This window comes from Podarcis tiliguerta (genome assembly GCF_965153285.1).
Source record: "Podarcis tiliguerta genome assembly, chromosome: 6".
NCBI classification, from domain to species: domain Eukaryota; kingdom Metazoa; phylum Chordata; class Lepidosauria; order Squamata; family Lacertidae; genus Podarcis; species Podarcis tiliguerta.
In genome coordinates this window covers 46,827,913-46,848,237 of record NC_139539.1, presented here as the reverse complement: position 1 = coordinate 46,848,237, position 20,325 = coordinate 46,827,913, and the positions used below count along the sequence as shown (strand labels likewise).

The 20,325-nt window shown below is 44.8% G+C and overlaps 1 protein-coding gene across 4 annotated transcripts in view; it reads right to left on the bottom strand.

The window, feature by feature from the left end:
* CPNE5 (copine 5) overlaps positions 1 to 20,325 on the bottom strand; it is a 129,314-nt gene that overhangs the window by 51,868 nt on the left and 57,121 nt on the right. For all 4 annotated transcript variants that reach the window (XR_014512561.1, XR_014512562.1, XM_083445764.1 and 1 more), the window contains exons 7-9: positions 11,023 to 11,082; positions 7,163 to 7,226; positions 1,814 to 1,917 (exon numbers count right to left, since the gene is read on the bottom strand). Coding sequence is in view for 2 of the 4 variants with exons in the window: in XM_083445764.1 (XP_083301890.1) it covers positions 1,814 to 1,917; positions 7,163 to 7,226; positions 11,023 to 11,082 (228 nt within the window). In the remaining 2 variants the exon portion in view is untranslated. The remainder of the gene's footprint in view (positions 1 to 1,813; positions 1,918 to 7,162; positions 7,227 to 11,022; positions 11,083 to 20,325) is intronic.

The following is a 20,325-nucleotide window of genomic DNA, read 5'->3' as shown; positions in this document are numbered from 1 at the left end:
ATGCAACCTCCATCAACTCCAGGTTTAAAAAACAAACTTGTGCTTTCTTGGCAACTGAATGAATGAAATGGCCTTATACTGAGATCAGCTGGTAGTAGCTGTCTGAAATCCTCAGCAGAGTCTCCCCTATCTTGGGAGGGTGGAGAACGCCAATGAAAATGGAAAAGGAAGCAGAAGCTGCTGTGATTTGCATGCTTGTCTGTGGTCAGGAATGGAAATCTGTCAAGCAAATTCAATTGGTGTCCACCAATATCATTGTTATTATTAAGTCTACAGATGATACGTAAAGGCATAAGAAGAGCCTGCTCTATCAGGCAAGGGGCCCATCTAGTCAAGCTTTGTATTCCCATACTAGCCAATGAGATGCAGGACCTGAACACAACTGCAATCTCCCCTGTTGTGGTTTCCAGTAGCCCTTGCCAATTCATGCAGTGAATCTGGAGGGGGGCATCAGACTCTGGATCAAACTGGGGACCCCCACCCTGGATCCAGTCCCAAATAAGTTTGGGGTGGGGATTATATTTAATTAGGCCTTTAAAACCCCAATTAAACACCTGGCTGAAAGATGGGCATGGGAAGGAGACCATGCATAGTTCTATTCTAACCCCATTTAACTAATATGTAATTAATTTCCCCCTCTTTTTTACAGCATTTTGATTTTGCCTTTACAATGAAATGTGAATATAAGTTATGTAAACAGTTATGTACCGTATGTTACATAAGTTAGGTAACTTCTCTCAAATAGGGGACATGAAATGTATAAGGTAGTATTTGGCAGAAACCAAACTGCAGCAACACAGAAGCAGAGCTGATTTTGATTAACACAGGTTGGGACAGAAACTGTTGCCAGTTCAACCCTAATCCTAGCCCTGCTATCTGATGGAGATGCCATGTTCTCTACTCCATTGGAAATTCAACTATGACTAAGCGTCCCTTTTATTTAGAACTGTCAAGAGGAGGACAATGTTGGTCAACTGTAGACTACCAATGCCTCTTCTAGGCTTATTAACGGCTATCTTTATCTGTTTTAAATTAAGCATATAATTTAATCTCTAACTGGCTCTGCATACAACCCAAGCAGTATTCATAAGCATTTTTTAAAAATGGCCTTGAGAATCACTACATGCAGGCAACATGATTCCCTTTTGTCCCATATCAAGAAGCAGGTTTAAAATCTCAGCCAAAGAACATCCTTACCTCGCTGATTTGAAATGATTTTGAGAGAACCATTTCTTAGTGACCTTGCGTAAGTGTAAGTAGACCCACTAGGAAGTCACATCAGAACAGGTGTCAGTCAATTTTTGAGGACTGCTAACATTGCAAAACGGGCTTCGTAAAGATGGATTAATTTCTCCCAGAACAGTGCATAACGCTCAGTGCATAACATTTATAAACATGAGAATGCTTAAAAGAGTTTCCCTATCTTGCCTGGGGGGACACTGCACTGCAGACACTGGGTTGTTTAGATCCAGTTTTTCTGTGTCTGCAATTGGTATGTGTGCGTCCATATACTCTGTTTTCCATCTTAAGTTTTCCATAGTTGTTCAACTGTTGTTACCTAGTTTCTAAGCCGAGTCCCTTGTTTGGAGCAGGAGGATGGGTACTTCTATTGTTAGAAAAGGAGAGCAGCTGCACCATGAATGTGGTGCCCAATACATTTTGAACAAACTCATTATCAAGGGAAATGTTTTATGCTTCTTGGCGGGGGGAAGGGGGAGTGCTTGGGACAACATTTTGCTACAGGTCACCTAAGCAAGCTCTGTTACAATCTGAATAATTATCCTGCCCCCAAAGCAAAAGCACTTTGACTTACGTCCCATCCTCGTTACTCCTATAGAATACCATGAACGGGTCGGATTTTCCAAAGAAATCTTTCTTGTCCAGCTTGTTGGCACAGAACTGCATTGTGGCCACATCCTTGGAATGGGGAACAGAAAATATATCTATAAACTATTTGTTTGTTTCTGAAAATATTTATATACTCCCTAATTTGCACACATCTCAAGACTGGGCTTCCTGAACCTGCAATTTGCCTGTAAGACACCATCCGTGCAATTGCTAATTGTGTATTTGTTGTCTTTTTTAATTTGGCCCAGAGATCCTGAGTGCTGCACTACACTTTCTTGGTAGTAGGCAGGTATGAGAGGGAGCCAGAGTATCCAACCTTACATGTTGTTTGTGAATTCAACTCAGTGCGCAATTCTTCTTCCATTCGCCTGCCAAACTCTCAGCTAATGATGCTACAGGCTGTGATCCTCTGACCCTCTTCAGTTGGAAAGGAGTGACTCACCGTGTGAATGGTGTAAGCATTTAATCTTACAAAGGATACCATTGTAGGGGAATGAATAGGAGGAGCACATCTTCAAGAGGGGAGCAGATTTAGGGCAGTTGGGATGTCATAACTCTGTCTCAGGCGTGTCACTATTGCCTTGTCATGTGCCCCTCCTCCTCCTCTTGTTCCCAGTGATCTGTCTTGGCATCATGGTTTGTTAATAAGTATCCAATACTTTTTGAGAGTGGGGACAAGGCAGCAAAAATCCAGGGTAGAGAGACAGGCCAACTCTACCAAGAATTAAATGGCTGCCTTGTCCCCACTCAATGTGCACATTCTCATGCTTCCTAAAGAAAGTTTGGAAAGCATTGCTTTCTAAGCTAGGACCTGTGGGAGGTGATGCATAGATAGCAGTAAAGTTCAACATTCCTTGTTTTTCTAGAGTGAACTTGAAAGGGAATGTTTGGTCCAGTCAGTAGAAAACTTCCTCTTTCCTACTGACTGGGACATACTTCCTCTTGCATGTGGCTAGAGGTTGGCTTGACCTTACCTGCCCAGGTAACACAAAAGGACATAGCATGCTGCACACTCCCTTTCTCTCACTTCCTCTCGTTATAGGACCAGCAGCTTTTTAGAGATGCTCTGTTGGCCAACAGAGGACAAAGGGACCATTTCCATATGGGATAGATTCCACATGTATATACTCTGTAACTAAGTTTGCCTTCAGGGATCCATCTGTGAACTGAATGTGTGAGTAAACTTATTTTATATACTTTACACAAGATTGTGCCATGTTTATTCTTTTAAGAGGGAGATAAAAGGGAAATTACCAGGAATCTATATTGAGAAGCTTAAACAAGCTTGCAACCAGCTACCTGCTGTGTGTTTAAGAGGGGAATGTAAAACTCTGCTAAGTTATAGCACTTGCTAGCAGAAGTTAGGAAGGATATTATTAAACAATATATCCTCTCCTGCCTCCCTGAACATTCCCACAGGATCAACATCACTAGTGCTTGTAGCAGCAAAGCAGATGGTGGGATAAGGAAACCCACAAAGTGGTGCATTGTGCTGATAAGAGTAGGGAGTGAAATGTTTTAAGGAACCCCTGATCTCAAGCCATTTCCCAACAATGGTCTAATGGCTTTACTGGTTTAGGGGAGAGAATCTTCACCACAGTCCTAGAAGTTGCCTCCTGAGATGGTCAAGAGCAAACTATCCTTGAGGACCATGGTAGATACTCTAGGGCAGAAGATGCTCAAAAGGCTCTCAGGTGATGCAGGATGCTTAGCCAGAGGTCACCTGCTCCTTTGTGCAGCTTTAATCCTTGGCAGCACTGCTCCCTGATCAAGCCAAAAACAGCACACAAGAATCAAGCAAACTGCTCCTGATCTGGGGACAAAGTCAAAATGGAACAGTGCAGAGGTCTTGGGGCATGTCATCACTTCCCATGGGGTGTCCACCAGATAATGTATGGTGTCCTGCATGCTGCTTCTGGAGCAGAGAGCGAAAGCTGGGTTGTCCAGGAAGAAATAGCATGCAGGTACATTCCTTCTGCCTTGGCAGGCACCACTCACAATGGGATGGCCGATCTACACATCCATAACTTCTGGGAATGAGGGGCAATGATCTCATGGCTCAGAGGTGTGACCCTCTAATTGTAGCTTAGCTAGGTAAAGGTAAAGGTACCCCTGCCCGTACGGGCCAGTCTTGACAGACTCTACGGTTGTGCGCTCATCTCACTCTAGAGGCCGGGAGACACTGTCCGAAGACACTTCCGGGTCACGTGGCCAGTGTGACAAGCTGCATCTGGCGAGCCAGCGCAGCACACGGAACGCTGTTTACCTTTCTGCTGGTAAGCGGTCCCTATTTATCTACTTGCACTTAGGGGTGCTTTCGAACTGCTAGGTGGGCAGGAGCTGGGACCGAACGATGGGAGCTCACCCCGCCGTGGGGATTCGAACCGCCGACCATGCGATCGGCAAGTCCAAGGCGCTGAGGTTTTACCCACAGCGCCACCCGTGTCCCACAGCGCCACCCGCATTCCAGTAGCTTAGCTAGGCAAGGTCTAATAATTGTTCTCCCAGCTGGGGTTAAGAAATTGACTATTGATCACTTATAGTATGTTGAAATAGTAATTGTTTGGAGAAGTGGGATGTGCTCAGGCAGTACGGTACTTCTGTTGCTGCACTCCCCAATCCATAGAAATGAGGGAGTATGCAGGTTTGATTTTCTCTTATCAGCGTGACTTCCCATTATCAGCATTCAGGATAAGATAGGGAGGGAGGCAAGAAAGTGCTGGGTGGGTTAAGACAAGGCTCTTGAATTCCTTGGGGTGATGGTGCAGAAACTGCCAAGGAACAATGTCACTGGGTGGAAGCACAGTTAATCCCATATGATGCATTCCCATACTATCCTCAGCACAGAGGGAAAAGTTAAACCAGATTCTAGCGCAGGCTGCAGAACGGCTCATGCAGAGCTAATTGGTTCTGTCTCGGTTCTTTCAGATCGAAATGAGTATTAAATTCTCTTTATGGCACAACAGATGGTATGCTGCTTTGGATGCATTCAAGCACATTCCCGAAATTCTGAATGGACATCAGTGTCACAAAGAAGTCTGCGTTAACCAGACAGTGCATGTCTCGTGAGCTGGATGGGTCTGTGTGCTGTATGTTTATGAGCAAAAAGTGTGAAGCACTTCGTGTTGTTTGAATATAAGTATTTGGTGTGGGGCATCCATCTGCACAAGTCTGCCTACAGAAAGACAAATCCACAAATGAACATGTGAGAAAGACTTGGTCTGTATGTCTTTTTTTAGCTGTGCAAGTTCAACATAGGTGTGTGAAGAGGGGGGTTAAAAAATATATTGTAATTGTCTGTGTAGGAGAAAAAATAGGATTTCCTTCCCTCTTGCAGACGTCAGCTGTGTGGGCGAGAGAAGGTGACAAAAATGTAGTGATACTGTTTGTGTTCATTTCTGTATGTGGGAGAGAAAGGGAATGAAAGAATCTGTCTTTGCTGATGTTTAGTCTCTAGGCAGTCCTGTCTTTCTCTTAAAAGTTATACACCAACTGTGCTGTTTTGTTCTGTTCAACACCAGCAGCAAGTAAGTGGACAGATTCTGACGCTTGTCAGGGGCTGACTCTTGTGTACCTGACAGTTGGGTTCAACCAGGCATAGGCTTGTCACTTGCCATGCTTGCCCATTCTCCTCTTGTCTCCCCTTCACAAAACAAATTTGTGACCGAGAATGCTAGGAAGAACCTCGATCCAGATGTGGTAAGATTTTCCTCTGGAAGAAACCTGATTTTACTTCATTACCCTCTTCAGGACAGATAATCCAGAAAATTTTCTGTGGCCATTTCCTCTGATGGAGGTGGCTGGGGAAAGGAGCCTTACAAAAGGAGGAAAACATTTTAGCAAACAGGCATGCCCAGTGGCAGGTTTGTATGGCCAGTCAACCCAGTTTTGAACAGCTTTGTGCTTTGGAATGTGATGGGGCTGGGGCAGAGATTCAGATTTGTGCTGGAAGCCCAATGAGTCAGCCATTGATTCATTACATTTTTATCTTGCTCTTCCTTTGAGGAATTCCAGATATTATTGCACATGGGTTTCTCTCTTTTATCCTCACAGCAACCCTTTGAGGTAGATCAGACTGAGAGAATGTGCGACTGGCTGGAGATCACCCAGTAATGTTGAGTGAGTGTGTATTGACTCTGACAAGTTTTGCTTTGTTGCATTTCTGCAGGTTCCAGCTTTAATGGTTTATTTTTACTTTGTATTTCAATGGGTTTTTTTACTTATTCACTGTAAACTGCCAGGCAACTTCGTACTATTAGGCAGCATACAAATGCCACGCAGACACAGTCAAACACTCCATCCACACAACGCTGTGCAGATATTCATTTGTGTTCTGACACCCAGCTACCTCTACCCAGAAACTGCATCCCTAATGGTTAAGGCATCAGATGCATTTCTCTGCACAGCAAATCTTTCCACACACTTATTATTTCTTAGTTGCTGCCCTTGTTTGTCCTTTAGTACACAATCTGAACTCTTAACTTCCAGCTGTGACCACACTTTAGCCATTGACGTTGGCTGTAATCTCGGTTCTTGCTCTGAGAGCTGTTGAGAGGAGTGTTTGTCCGGAAACTGCAGCAGACAGTGAGCTTACATGGTAGTCTCCCCACTCCCACCCCCACCACAAGCGATAAAGAGCTGAAGGGAGTAGAATCTCTCATTGCAACCTTATGACTCTCCAGAGCTGCACATTTTCTATTTCCACATTACAACTATTCTGGTCTCTGCTGAGAATTTACTGAACAGTTTGTCCAATTGCACAACACGTTGTTCCACCAAGGCTCTACAGTACATGCACATACATATACATGTATCATGTGTCCAGCACCTCATTTCAGTGTTCTCAGAGGAGTAACATGGGTAGGGCAGGGGGGGCATTGCCCCGGGCACAGTTTTCTTTGGGGTGCATTCCTCATGACGCCCTGCCAGCCCATGGGTTGATGGATACAAGGCAGAATTGGCATGAGAGCATACCATCTGCAAGGGTGAGAGATTTTGTGTGCCAACGCTGCAAATGTACAACCAGCATGCATTGCAGGAGCACTCAAATGAGATGAACAGCATGGGATATTTGTCAGCGTATCTACTTTGTCTGTGTCTCAGCCTCTCTCACCATACTCTGCATTATTATACAGCTGATCTTCACGAGCCATGAAGTATGGTAAGGACTTAGAGAAGAAAACACCTTGTTATATATAATTATCCCTAGAGCTCTTTGGCTTTTTGAACTCAAGACGCCAGCAGAAAGGAGCTTCGCTTGCTCCCTCAGGAGCAGAGGCCTGACCAGAAGCTCAAAGAGCAGAGAATTACTTACTCGGCAGTTACCCAGTTCCTCAGCTGACAGGATAATGGTGCCACACTTCTTCCCTGGAATCCCCCTGCAAGAAGAAAGAAAATGGTTCAGCAACTGGGAAGAAGATGAAGAAAGAGCAAGCAACTGATCGATGCTGCCAGCAAGTCCCCCTGGTACTGGCTGCACTATAGGCTGATTGGCAACTGCAGTGAGCCCCTGTGAAGGCATGCTGTCAGCATCAATCAGTTGTTTAGTGCTCACACAGCAACTTCAAAGAAGCTTGTTGAAACTGCTCAATAACGATTACAGTGAGCCCTTCTGAAGTCTTATTTGCAGGTGTAAGTAGTTTTCCAGCTTTTTCTGGTGGAAAAAGTCTAACTTCCCAAAGATCATGCAGAAAGCTTAGATGGGAATGTGGGCTAGGGCTTCCCATGTTCAAAGACTAGCATTTTGCTAGGGTGGTTTTCAGACCTGGGATCTATCCTCAGCCCCAGCTTGAAACATGAGGCCCTGCTGCATTAGGGCTGTGATTCTGTTGCTTAATTTATTTGGTTGCTGTTGGTTTTTATTTTTTGTCTGGGAAGTTTTGCTGGAGGCTGAAACATTAAACTATTATAAATAAATGAAAGAGTCCAACTGAACAGCCACTTTCAGCCAATCCTGTGCATGCTTACTCAGAAGTAAGTCCCACTGTGTTCATTAGGACTCACTCCTGATAAGTGTACTTTGAATTGCATCCGCAAACATTTCTGAAGGTGGCAAAATAAAGGAGAAGCCAAGAAGGGTTTTTTCCTCTCCAGATGAAAAGATGAAGCTTTTGGTCGATTTGTGCTACTAGTTCTGCAGCTTGAGACAAACTGAAATATTTATTTTGAGTGCACAAGTAAGTAGGACATTGAGAGACACAACTCACCATGGAGCAAAACTAAGAAAAGAGGTTTACTTCAACACGCCCCCCCCCCCGCCCTCCTTTTTACTGTCAGCATCTTTGAATAGAACAATTTTGGCCAGCTTTGTGATTTACAATCATTCTGTCCATTCAATTCCGCAAGAGCAGGAAGCCCTGCTGGGTAATGATCACTCAAAACGAATTCATCCTGCAGGCCAGATGACAAGTTTATTTGTTTGAAGGGGTTTGGAAATTAGGAGTAAGACAGTAAGCAACTGATGTGACCTTTTCCCAGACGTCAAATTTTTGTAAAAGAAATTCCAAAAACGACATTACCCATGGGCTACCTTAATTATGGTTTCAGTTCTTGACCAACGTCTTGCACAAGAGGAAAAAGTAGGTATTCAAGCACAATGTTTGTTGCACGTGTAGCGAATTGGTCATCTGAACAATTTCCCATGAACACAAGTTGCAATTTTGAGCACCACCACTCATGCTAGGAGTAGGGCATGAAGTCCTAATTTGTGGCGGTGACAATTAGGGGTGGTGGATAAATTTGATTTACTTTGCATTTAAAGTTGAATCTGCCTAATCCACACTTTCAGGAACAATATGGGACCTGAAACACAGTCATCCTTTGAAATTTGCACTTCTCTGAATTTTGCAATGTAGTTCTCCAGGCCAATAATGTATACAGAAATGCAGAATAAAGTGTTCGTAAAAGGGAATGTATCTGTGAAAATGGCATACAAAAATGACTGCAGTAGGGATATTTACTTTGGGAAATGTGTATATTAGACAGAACTGCAAAGAAATATGTACGTATTAGGAGAAATTCAGACTAAAACACTGGTTTTTCATGAGGACTTAAAAAACATTTCAAACATATGAAAATGTGGAAAACTGAAATCAAGGTTGGCAAAATGAGAAACCAAGAGAAACTAAAGTTTACAGATTTGCCCATCCCTTGGGACAATAGAGTCAGACCACTGATTTGCCACATGTCTGGAGCAATCTGGATTTTAAAATAAGTGTCCAGTATCATGCAAATTAATTGCATTATGCAGACTGGTGCTCCTTGACTCTTTCTGTACAAGAAGACATCCCAGTTGTCTTTTCTACAATTGTGATTCATATCGCTTACAAACTGCCCTCTTTCACTATGTGCCCCACATCTCATTTCCCTTTTTTTGGGGGGGGGGGTCATTTGCATACATTGGGATCATGCCAGATTAACTAGGCTCCCTCAGGATAGACAGGCAGAGTGTGAAAATCTGTGCCTTGCTTGGTGTACACACTAACTATATTAAAAAGAAATATGACAGTAGTGCAGTTTTGCACATGTGTGTGGCCTTGGGACAAATTTCTTCAGGGTTATAAATATGTGAGAAATAAAAGGAACAAATACGATGAAGACTGGCTCTACTGGGGAAATTGCAGCACCTTACCTGGGAGGGAAGCATGCATGGACCCTACTACATGCGACAGCAGTGATGGTTGCTGGAATATGTAGGAGACATGGTTATATAATTTTCAGTTCTATCCTACCTTTCCACTGCCAGAAAGGAAGGAAGAGAAACTGGGCTGGGGAAGTTTTATGACCCAATGGGCCATTCATTTTTCTCCCCTACCCCCACCCAGGCCATCCAGCATCACAATGGTGCCATGTGATTGACAGGTGGGTTGTCCCACCCACCTGTCAAACTTGGCCCAAAGAGGTAGTGGGTGACATTGACCAAGTGCAATTGAACTAATGTGTGGGCCAATGTCAATCCTGTTTACTGAAGGGTATTGCCAGCCAGTTTGCAACAGGAACTCACTGGCTGGCCTGTAGCAAGCAGGATCAAACTCCACACCCACCAGCTGATGCATGTGTGTGTGTGTGTGTGTGTGTTTTCAATCCTGCTTTCAGCAGCCATGTCTCTACTTGGCCCATTCCTGACATCACATATAAGCATAAGCATGCCCCATAACTAGGCAGCAATAAGATCACAATTAGGTTAGTGTGCTGTTAAGAACCGAGTGTTTGCCTGCACCCTTTCACCGCTTTTTATCGGTAATTTTAAATGTTTTATACTTTTGTCAATTGCATAAGAAGTTTTCTTGCTATGGAAAGTTTGATAAATAAATGCATTTAGATATGAATTATCCAAGTTTTTTTTTAAAAAAATCCCTGCTCAATCCAGTGTATTTTAATCTGTTTTTAGTGTACTGCTGATTTTATTTTTTAATGTTTTAAATAGTTGTTTTTCATTGCTTTTACCAAAAAAAAAATAAAAAAAAAATCTCATTGTAAACCGAGTTTTGTTTTTGGGTTGTTGTTTTTCTTTGCAAACTCAAGGTGCATAAAATTTATGAAATAAAATGCCTACATAAAATAATAAGGCACAAATCTACCTCTGAGCCTATGGCTGATTCTATGATGTATCAAGGACAAAGAAGAATCTGGAGTGCCACTTTTTGCACCGTCCATGTATGGCAGTACCTGCTTTGAATGTTACACATCTCCTCTCTCTTCTTCCTGTATTACCTAGAGTCAGCCATATGTGCTGTGCTCTTATGAGGATTGATGACATAAGCATTGCTAACACTGAAAATAGTGTTAGAAACAATGGGCTGGTCTCAGTTGTGTGTAAACCCAATGGAAATATCATCTGAACAGGGGTGAACGTAGTTCTCTCCAGCAATGTGGAATCCCATCCGCAAAGTGAAAAATCTACTCCAGCCCACAGTATCATGCTCAGAATGGCGTAGGACAACCATGTGGAGGTACCACCATTGGGTAAGAAAGACTGGTGTTCTTTGTGCAAATTACACTTATATTTAGCTGTGGGTGAAATGTGCTAGGGCAGTGCTGGAATTAACAGCCTTTCTCCTCCCACTTTCTCCTCTAGCACTTGGTTCCTTAATATATGCCTACATGCCAAGCTATGGTAAAAAATAACAGGGTTATTTCTAGGGTAGGAGAAAAAGAGGCTTCGGCATGACTTACCCATTGGAGACAGATGGCATAGGCTTCCCGGTTTTGGAATGTAATGTAAAGGCTCCCATCCTGGAAAAGGGGAAAGGAAAGAAAGACGCCTAATTCCTACTGATTCCGTACTTCTGTGCGCATGCTCTCTCTGTGCATCATTTCCTGTTCATCCAATGCAACAGTATAGACTGGAATTGGTTCTGAGGTCCTGTCCTAAATATGGTGGTTACTAGCTTCAAAGCTCTGTGTAGCTTTGGACCAGGACACTTAAGGGATCATAGACTTCAATACAAACATTCAATACATTTAGTTAGGTTAACTGCCTGAGGCGAAACAGAAAGGTGTCCCCATTCTCCCTTGCCAAAGCCTCACATACCAGGATCATGAGGCAGTTGCGACTTCCAGTGAGATCTTGTGAAACTCTTGCGAGATCTTGCACAGCACTCACAAGATCTTACCAGAAGCCACTGCTTCTCCTCTCTTCTCTGGTGGTGATGGCATGGGTGGGTGGGAGCCCCATGTGGGTGCTGCCCCACAGAAATCCACCACCATATACAGCTGCCTCAGTGAACCTCATGGGCAGACCAGCTCTGTGTGGAGGCTCTTCTGCACATCCCATAATCAGCTGGAGTGGGAAAAGCTGGAAAGGCCTTTTTGAAACATACCAGATGCTAGTGCAGTCTAGTCTTATGTTGAGTTTCCCATGTGTTTGTTTGTTCCTTGCTTGGTTCCTGCTACATCAAGCAACTACTTACATGATCAAAACTATGCTTGCAGATCAAATACTAGAAAGGCAGGGCTTTCATATCACTTCACACGTCAGCTCAAATAGCAACCTTTTGAGTTTGTAGTAAGTAACCGAGCAAAAAGATATACTGAGCAATTACATGCATGTGTGTGACTCAGACCTCAACCTAATAAAATAATGGCAAATGACTCAAGATATCCTTCCAGTGAAGCTACTGAGCAGTGAATCAGCCCCCTGGTGCAAAATGGAAATTCCAATATGGTCCTTGCTCTCCCTGAGCTCACAATGGGACCCTCTTGGATCCCATGTCAAAATCACTGAGCTCAGAGACGTCTAGCAGTGAAGTTGCCTTATTAGCTCACAAATAGCCTCTCATTAACAGCAGGCAATAGGCTGCTGTATTGGGGAGAAACTTCTGGCTGTGTTTCTCTAGAACCCTGCTTTTTGTCCGTAAGCACTCACCCCACAAAAATTCTCACTTCTTGAAAACCCGCTACAGACTCTGAGGGAAATTGCATTCAGATAGATAACATCATGACAGAATCTGCACGCTTGCCAATGATCAAGCACGCCGTGACCTTGACAAAAGTTCGACCCGGGCTCTGGAATTCAACTTAGCAACTTAGTGTTTGTGCGTAAGTTGGAGACACATTGCTGCCATGACGAGGTTGAGCTCACCGCTCCAACCTCTCCCAGGCTCCTAAGAACAGTTAAACCTTTGGACGTCCCCTGTATTCCTTGGTTTGGGGGCCACAGCTACAGAGACTGTGATCAAGTCCCCTCCTTTACTGATGCAGCTTCCTTGATAACATTTATAGAACCTGACTCTAATATTCCTTCCTCCTCTCCCTGTGATGAGTTCTGCCAGGATTTGGCATTTTTCAGCTATCAGCTGGCTTTTTGCCCAAGACCAAGGACATTCACAGGTAGTGTTCTCAAGCATCACTGTTGCCCATTTAGTACATAATCCTAAACCATAGTTTAGTATATGGGAACAAGCCTTAGTTAGCTCCAGGCACACATGCTTCCCCCTCTCCTCTTCTCTAATGTGGGTGCAAAGAGGAAGCAAGAAGCAATGTTACTGCTTTTAAATTAAACAGAGTTCCTTGTGTCTTGGGAAAACTCTACGGTGAGTTTAAATCAGCCTTCCTCAACCCGATGCCCCCAGATGTTGTTGGACTAAAATACAGTGGTACCTCAGGTTACAGACGCTTCAGGTTACAGACTCATTTAACCCAGAAATAGTACCTCAGGTTAAGAACTTTACTTCAGGATGAGAACAGAAATAGTGCGGCAGCAGCAGGAGGCCCCATTAGCTAAAGTGGTACCTCAGGTTAAGAACAGTTGCAGGTTAAGAATGGACCTCCAGAACGAATTAAGTTCTTAACCCAAGGTACCACTGTACCCATAAGGCCCAGCTACTAAGGACAGCTGAAGGGCACCAGGTGTAAATGCTGCTTTGTTCAAACAAGCCAGGATCAAACTCTGGCATGCAGTCTGCTTCCATGTCATTTATTACCTCATACCCTTTCCTATTTAAAGAGGGCTCCAAGTGGGTTACACATATTATTATATACCTATCCTCTTTGCTGCTCTTTTTGTGATGTCAGCAGCACAGGAAAAGAGGGGGAAATGCCCTGCTTCTACTGTGAAACTCTGCCAGTTCCTGCTCCAACTGGGGGGTTAGATTACATTCTGAGGCTCAGCAAGGCTTTTTTTTGTCTATCCACCACCAGCCTCACGTTCAGGCTTTGGTCACCATGCAGTCAGAGTGATGGTAGGTGGCAAAGGAGTAGAGATGACGGATCATCGCAGCTGCAGCTACTGACAGCGAAGTGAGGCAACCTCTCTCCCTACCAGCTGGAGAGAGCATTGATTAAGAAAATTGCAGAGTCCGAGGACATGGATTTGCCTGCTGCTGTTTCTCCCAGAAGAAGAGGGGAATTTATCCTGCACTTGCCTTCAGTGAGCAAGAGTCAGCCTGATCAGCTTCCAGCAGCACCAGCTTCAAGCAGCATACATAATATAATGTATTTTGCTCTATTGAAGACCCACTCTGAGCCCCAATACCTACATGGTGATCAACTCTCCATCAAAGGACAGAGGCAAGAGAGGATCTGGCCCTAAAACACAAAGAGGAGGAGGAGGAGGAGGAGGAGGAGGAGGAGGAGGAGGAGGAGGAGGAGGAGGAGTTTGGATTTGATATCCTGCTTTATCACTACCCTAAGGAGTCCCAAAGCGGCTAACAATCTCCTTTCCCTTCCTCCACCACAACAAACACTCTGTGAGGTGAGTGAGGCTGAGAGACTTCAGAGAAGTGTGACTAGCCCAAGGTCACCCAGCAGCTGCATGTGGAGGAGCGGGGAAGCGAACCCGGTTCACCAGATTACGAGGCCACTGCTCTTAACCACTACACCACGCTGGAGGGAGGGAAATAGGCAGGACTAAGAAGAAATTTAGGATCAGCAGCAGGTTCAAGGTAAAGGATCACAGAAGATACAGGACAAATAGAAACAGGTAGTCAAGTCAGGGGTGATATACTTTAATGTGAAATGATGTTGTGCAGAAATGGTTAGCCAGCCTACTACATCCAGTATTTTCCTGCCTCTCTTTCAGGGGCTGTGGGGAAGATGAATCCAAGAATGGCAAGGCCAAGTCAGTCTCAGCTTGCCTCTTTATGGGTCAGTAGGGCAAGGCCAAGCTTCCCAACAACACCCTGGCTGCCTTCCAAGGTCAAGTCAATCCATATAACCATGTTTTGGGTTGCTGAACATTAGCATTATGGAATATGCAACCAAACCATCGGTACTGAGAGGAGACCGCTGAGAATACGAGCGTCAATGCTGTTGCAAAATATGCACATATCCAGGAGTGTCAAGCTGTCTCACACAACAATATTCCATTTTAATGACACTTTGACCACTTGCCCCATTTTCTGCCATGCCATTTATGTGAGATCCAGGTTGAATGAAGCGAGAATTATGATAGAAATTGATATTTAAGAAAATATGGGGAATATGATAAGATGCAGCTTGAAAAGAATATCTGGGGAAACCACAGAGGGGTGGAGGGAAGTCCGAGGATTCTGAGAATCCTACTTGTAAAATGATTAAGATTTGTGTATGATGACAAATGTTAAAAGTGAAAATGCATAAACAAAATTGTAAAAATATATATGTGTGAGATCCAGATTGAGGGGCACAGCGAGGCCACAAAAAAGCCTCCTTTGACATCCTACCCAGTGGCTCAGCAGATTGCCATTGGATTTCAGAGCGGACTTGCTCACTGCTTTCATGATGAAGAAAATGCACAAAGTCAAGCCCACGGCTGTGCATGTTCTAGAAGTCAGTACAGATGGCAAGAACTGGAGATCCCTCTCCATGCTTGTCACAACAATCAGCTGCAGCTTCCAGGCATGCCTATGAAAGCTGGGGTAGTGCAGAACATCCACACGCACAATGGAAAGCTCCAGAGGCAGTTATTTGCGTCCTTCTGACTTGTACTGCTTGCGTGGGTGAGCAGGTGGGTGATGTGGCAATGGGTGGCAAGTGGGGATTGCTCCCAGGTGGCTTCAGAGTCACTGCCTCATCTGCCCATCCATCTAAGCAGCACCCATGAGAAGGATGCACGGAAATTATTCTCCCACTTTGCTACTTCCCTAGAGCTATTATCACTTTGCTCAGTCCTGGCACGGTTCCGACAAGTGACAGCTGAGGATCACTCCCCCTGATACCTTGCTACCTCCAGTGGGGGAAGTGGAGCCCCCAGCCAATTGCATTTATCTCTAGAGCAAGCAGAGTCTTCTCCTTCACATTCTGTGTATCTGAACAGGAGGAGCTAGCTTGATTCTATGCATCCCCTCATTATGAAAGCACATCAGCTACCTGACTGAGTAGCTTCTACTTAACTCTCCCATTGCCTGAGATGTACTGAACTTGCCCTTTGGAAGATGCATAGCATGATTTACTTGTGCACTAGCATCTCTCAAAGCAAAGGGGTGCACCCAATGTGCCAAACACATTTGGAATTGTGAAGAATGACTTCTGTAATAGAAATCGAGATTCAAGTGACAAGTGACTGTCATGCATGGAAACCGTGCTGAATCCAGGATGTGGGAGCGGGGTGGGGGGGGGAGGAGGAAGGATAATGAATCATTTATCCTTGGTTTAAAAAGTCAAAAACTCTCAAAGCACAGGCATCATATGAGGAGAGGAGAAACAATCTTGAATTAGCTTAGCTGGAAACTGTGCTTAAGAAATCTGCCGCTATTTTGCTAGCATGGGATTGCAGAATCAGCAATGAGGAGAGGCCCACAATTGTGACTGGAAAGGTCAGAAAAGCTCTCCAGCATGCTGTTCCCACTGTCTACATGTCCCAGACCTTTGCTGGAGGAGGACATCCTGGCTGTGAAAAAAGCCAATTAGAGCTAGAGGCCGACTGCAATAAGTGGCTGCAAACTCACGTCAATGGCCAGCAAGGTGTGTTGGAAATGCAGAATCTGCCCATGCCTTCCATGCTGTTGCACTTTGTCAAGGCACATCTTCTGATGAGGCGAAAACACTAAATGGGGAGCAGTAGAAAGCCCCATACTGTGACATCCTAAGGGAAAAACTTCTCTGGATGTCCAGTGCAGTTCAGCATTAAGACCTGAGACATTCCTGTCCCTTACCATAAGTTGACTTGAGGCCTTGTTGTGGGTGACTAATAAATTGAATAAATATAAAACAGTACTTTGTAAATTACCAGTGGTTTTTAATAGTAAAATGCTGATCACAGAAGTTGACCATAAATCTAACTGTGTGCTTGTGCATCCAGGGTGGGGTAGCAGGTAGAGTTTAGATTTTCTACTTCACACACCAAAATTTATTATGTTTTATTGTGTTGTTAGGGACGCGGGTGGCGCTGTGGGTAAAAGCCTCAGCGCCTAGGGCTTGCCGATCGAAAGGTCGGCGGTTCGAATCCCCACAGCGGGGTGCGCTCCCGTTGTTCGGTCCCAGCGCCTGCCAACCTAGCAGTTCGAAAGCACTCTCGGGTGCAAGTAGATAAATAGGGACCACTTACTGGCGGGAAGGTAAACGGCATTCCGTGTGCGGCTCTGGCTCGCCAGAGCAGCGATGTCACGCTGGCCACGTGACCCGGAAGTGTCTGCGGACAGCGCTGGCTCCCGGCCTATAGAGTGACATGAGCGCACAACACTAGAGTCTGGCAAGACTGGCCCATACAGGCAGGGGTACCTTTACCTTTACCTAGCTAAGCTACAATTAGAGGGTCACACCTCTGAGCCATGAGATCATTGCCCCTCATTCCCAGAAGTTATGCATGTGTGGATCGGCCATCTCATTGTGAGTGGTGCCTGCCAAGGCAGAAGGAATGTACCTGCATGTGTGACCCGGAAGTGTCTTCGGACAGCGCTGGCCCTCGGCCTCTTTAAGTGAGATGGGCGCACAACCCTAGAGTCTGTCAAGACTGGCCTGTACGGGCAGGGGTACCTTTACCTTTATTGTGTTGTTATTTGTGCTGGAAGCTGCCCAGGGAGCAGGGGTAACCCAGCCGGGTGGGTTTTATTATTATTATTATTATTATTATTATTATTATTATTATTATTATTATTATTTTATTATTATTATTATTAGCTGCCCCCCTGGGTATGCTGAGTATGGGTCTGTGGATTAATAATAGCAAACGCTTCATTCTGTGTTCCATGATCACTTTCACTGAAGCAACTCTCTAACTTAGTAGGCTGCAAACAGATGTTCAAAACACAGAGGCCAATTACATTCTGTCTCCCAGGAGTTGGCTGTTCCCAGGCCACCCTCTCCTTCATACTATTAGCACCAAATCACAGACTAGGAGATGAAAAGGCAAAGTGCTGTGTCAGCAGCTCCTGCATCTTCTGTCAAAAATATGCCTGGTACCTGGAGGGAGAGGGGGGAAGAGACACACGCCAAAACATGGGTTCTGTAGCTGTGCTTGAAAGGCCTGCTCACACCTCCTGGAGATCCAAGCAGAACGGAGATTGTGCTGATGTAGAGGTACATCTTCTGCTCCCCTCTGTGTTTGTTATTAAATCAGTGCAGTTGCTGGTTTGGCGTGAGCTCCCTGACAGCTCGCCGGCTCTGCCTGTTGCCGTGCAATCAGTCCGTCCACGCTAAACACAAATGATTCTGCACTGTGGCCTAGGAAGGGTTGCTGTTTTCATGGAGGATAAGATTATATTTTACATGTCTAAATACTAATTGATAAGGAACGTGAGCAGAGCATGTGATCATGTCCTGCTTGTGGGGGCTTCCCATAGCATACCCTCCAATACGGCATGGCCCAAATCTGGGACACCATCTTCCAGGTCTGAAATCCTGTGTGAGTCACATGGCACACATGTGTTTTGGGGCACTGTGCGAGATCGCATACCCAGCAAATGCTTTTTTCAGGGCGAGATCTCAGCCTGAAATTGTGCGAGAACAAGGGGTCCAAAATGGCCTCCCTACTCTAGCAGGGGAAAATGGGATGTCCCTGTTTTTCCAGGGCAGTTGACGGGTATGCCATAAGGATTTGGTTGGCTATTTTCGGAGCAGAATGATAGGCCTGCGGTTTGATCCAGCAAGGCTCTTCTTATGCTGTTCACCTGTTTACAATATACATTTCGTTTATTAGAGTACATCCATAAGTTGCACAATGCTTGGAGCCTTTAGCAGCCATAAGTTAAAGTCGGTCAGTGCTGATTCCAGTTTGCCTCCAGGAGCTGAGCTAGCTTTGTTCATGCTGATATCAAGACCTTTTGCAATGAATGAAGGATGCATAGCTGTCAACTTTTCCCGTGAGGAACCCAATTCAGAATAATGGAATTTCCCTTTCAAAATGGGAAACGTTGATAGCTATGGAAGGGTGTGGTCTTCCATCCTCTAATACAAATTGATGTTTCCATCTCTGGTGTCCTCAGGCAAGTCACAGGCTTGGATCCTAATAAACAGGAGTGTAAGTCTATTTTGAAGGGCTGTCAGGAGACAGTCCTCTTTCAAAGATGTCCTCTGTTTGCTTTAAAGATAAAGAACCATAAAAATGGAGAGCAGGAAGTCCCTTGGAATTGCACGTTGGCAGTCTGCGCAGGCTGTCACAGCAGTCACAGGTGTCCTTCCTATTATGTCAAGATGTATTTATTGTAATTATTTCTAAATTTGCATCTATATACATAAATCACCATATGTAGTATCTTATTTTGCCATATTCGTATCTTATTTTGCCTTCTTTGCTACCTTATTTTCTCCCCACCACTGAAAAACATCGCAGGGTAGTTGGAGAATCCCCTTGAACAGTGTGGAAAGAGCCACAGGAGGCTGCTGGGGAAGAAGGAGGTGGAGTCGTAAGTTTGGTGTGGGCACCTTGCACAACTTTCCCAGCAGACATTTCAGGAAGTGCCGTATGTGTGTGGGGTGGGGAGGTAAAGTCCTTTCCCCACACAGTTCTTTCTGCTGACAGGTCTCAGGATCCAAGTCACTATGCCCCAGTCTTTATTCCCCTGCCTATAGAATGGGAATAACAATGACCTATATTACAGGGTTCCTGTGAGGCAGAAACAAATGAGAATTGGGAGTGCATTTTTTTACACATGAGAAGAGCAGTGCAAGGATTAAATAATGATTTGGAAATCTGCTTCCCTTTATTGTTTCTTTATATCCAGTCAGGGTCGGCACTTTGTACCTGCTGCTTCTCTAAGGAGAAAGCATGGGGTTCTGACTTATTTCCAGCAGTAATGATAATTAATTCCACAGTGGGTTTCCATAATGCCCCCCACCCACTAGGAAGGACTGCCTTGCTCCTTGCAGTCACCCTCCCGTGGTGCTTTTGAATTAAAAAGCAGCTTCTCAAAAGACAGAAAAAGTGAATCTTTCCCCCCCACTGTATGAATCTTCATTTCCAATTATGTCTGGCAATTGGAAGTGGTCCCTTAGCTAGGGTTGCCATGTTTTTAAAAGCAAAATTCCTGACACCCGCAAAGTTGCCGATTTTTTATTTTTTTTTAGGAGACCACCAAAATTGTTGAGTTTTTCTTTAGAAACCCACCAAAATTGTTGAGCTTTTTTAGTTTTTGGGGAGACCTCCCCCACAAAGTAATTTCAAGCTTTTGGAGCTGCCATACATCCGGGTTTTCCCTGACATTTTGCCAGTTCGGGAAAATCCCCCCCCCCCGAAAACCAGGACATGTCAGGAATTTTCTTGACCCGTGGCAAGCCTACCCTTGGCACCTGCTGCCTTCCTGGGGCTCTGGAGGAAATGGAAAACTACACTTGTATGACTGTATTGTCAGAGTTTTGCACTCCCAACAGTTGCTTCCCATTGTGAGTTCAGAAGGGAGGGTCAACTGCAGGACACAGTCTGCATCCCCATGCTTTTCCTAAAAAACACCAGGGCTTATCCAACATAAGATTTTGCTAGGCTGATATCCTGAAAGTTTTCCTAAAGCTGCTTTGGCACTGGTGGAGGAAGGGGGGTGCAATAGGTGCAGTCCACCTGAGGTGTCATCCCTGAGGGGGGTGACACTGCCGCCCTGCCCCCAGGTGCATAGCCAGAAGCTGGAG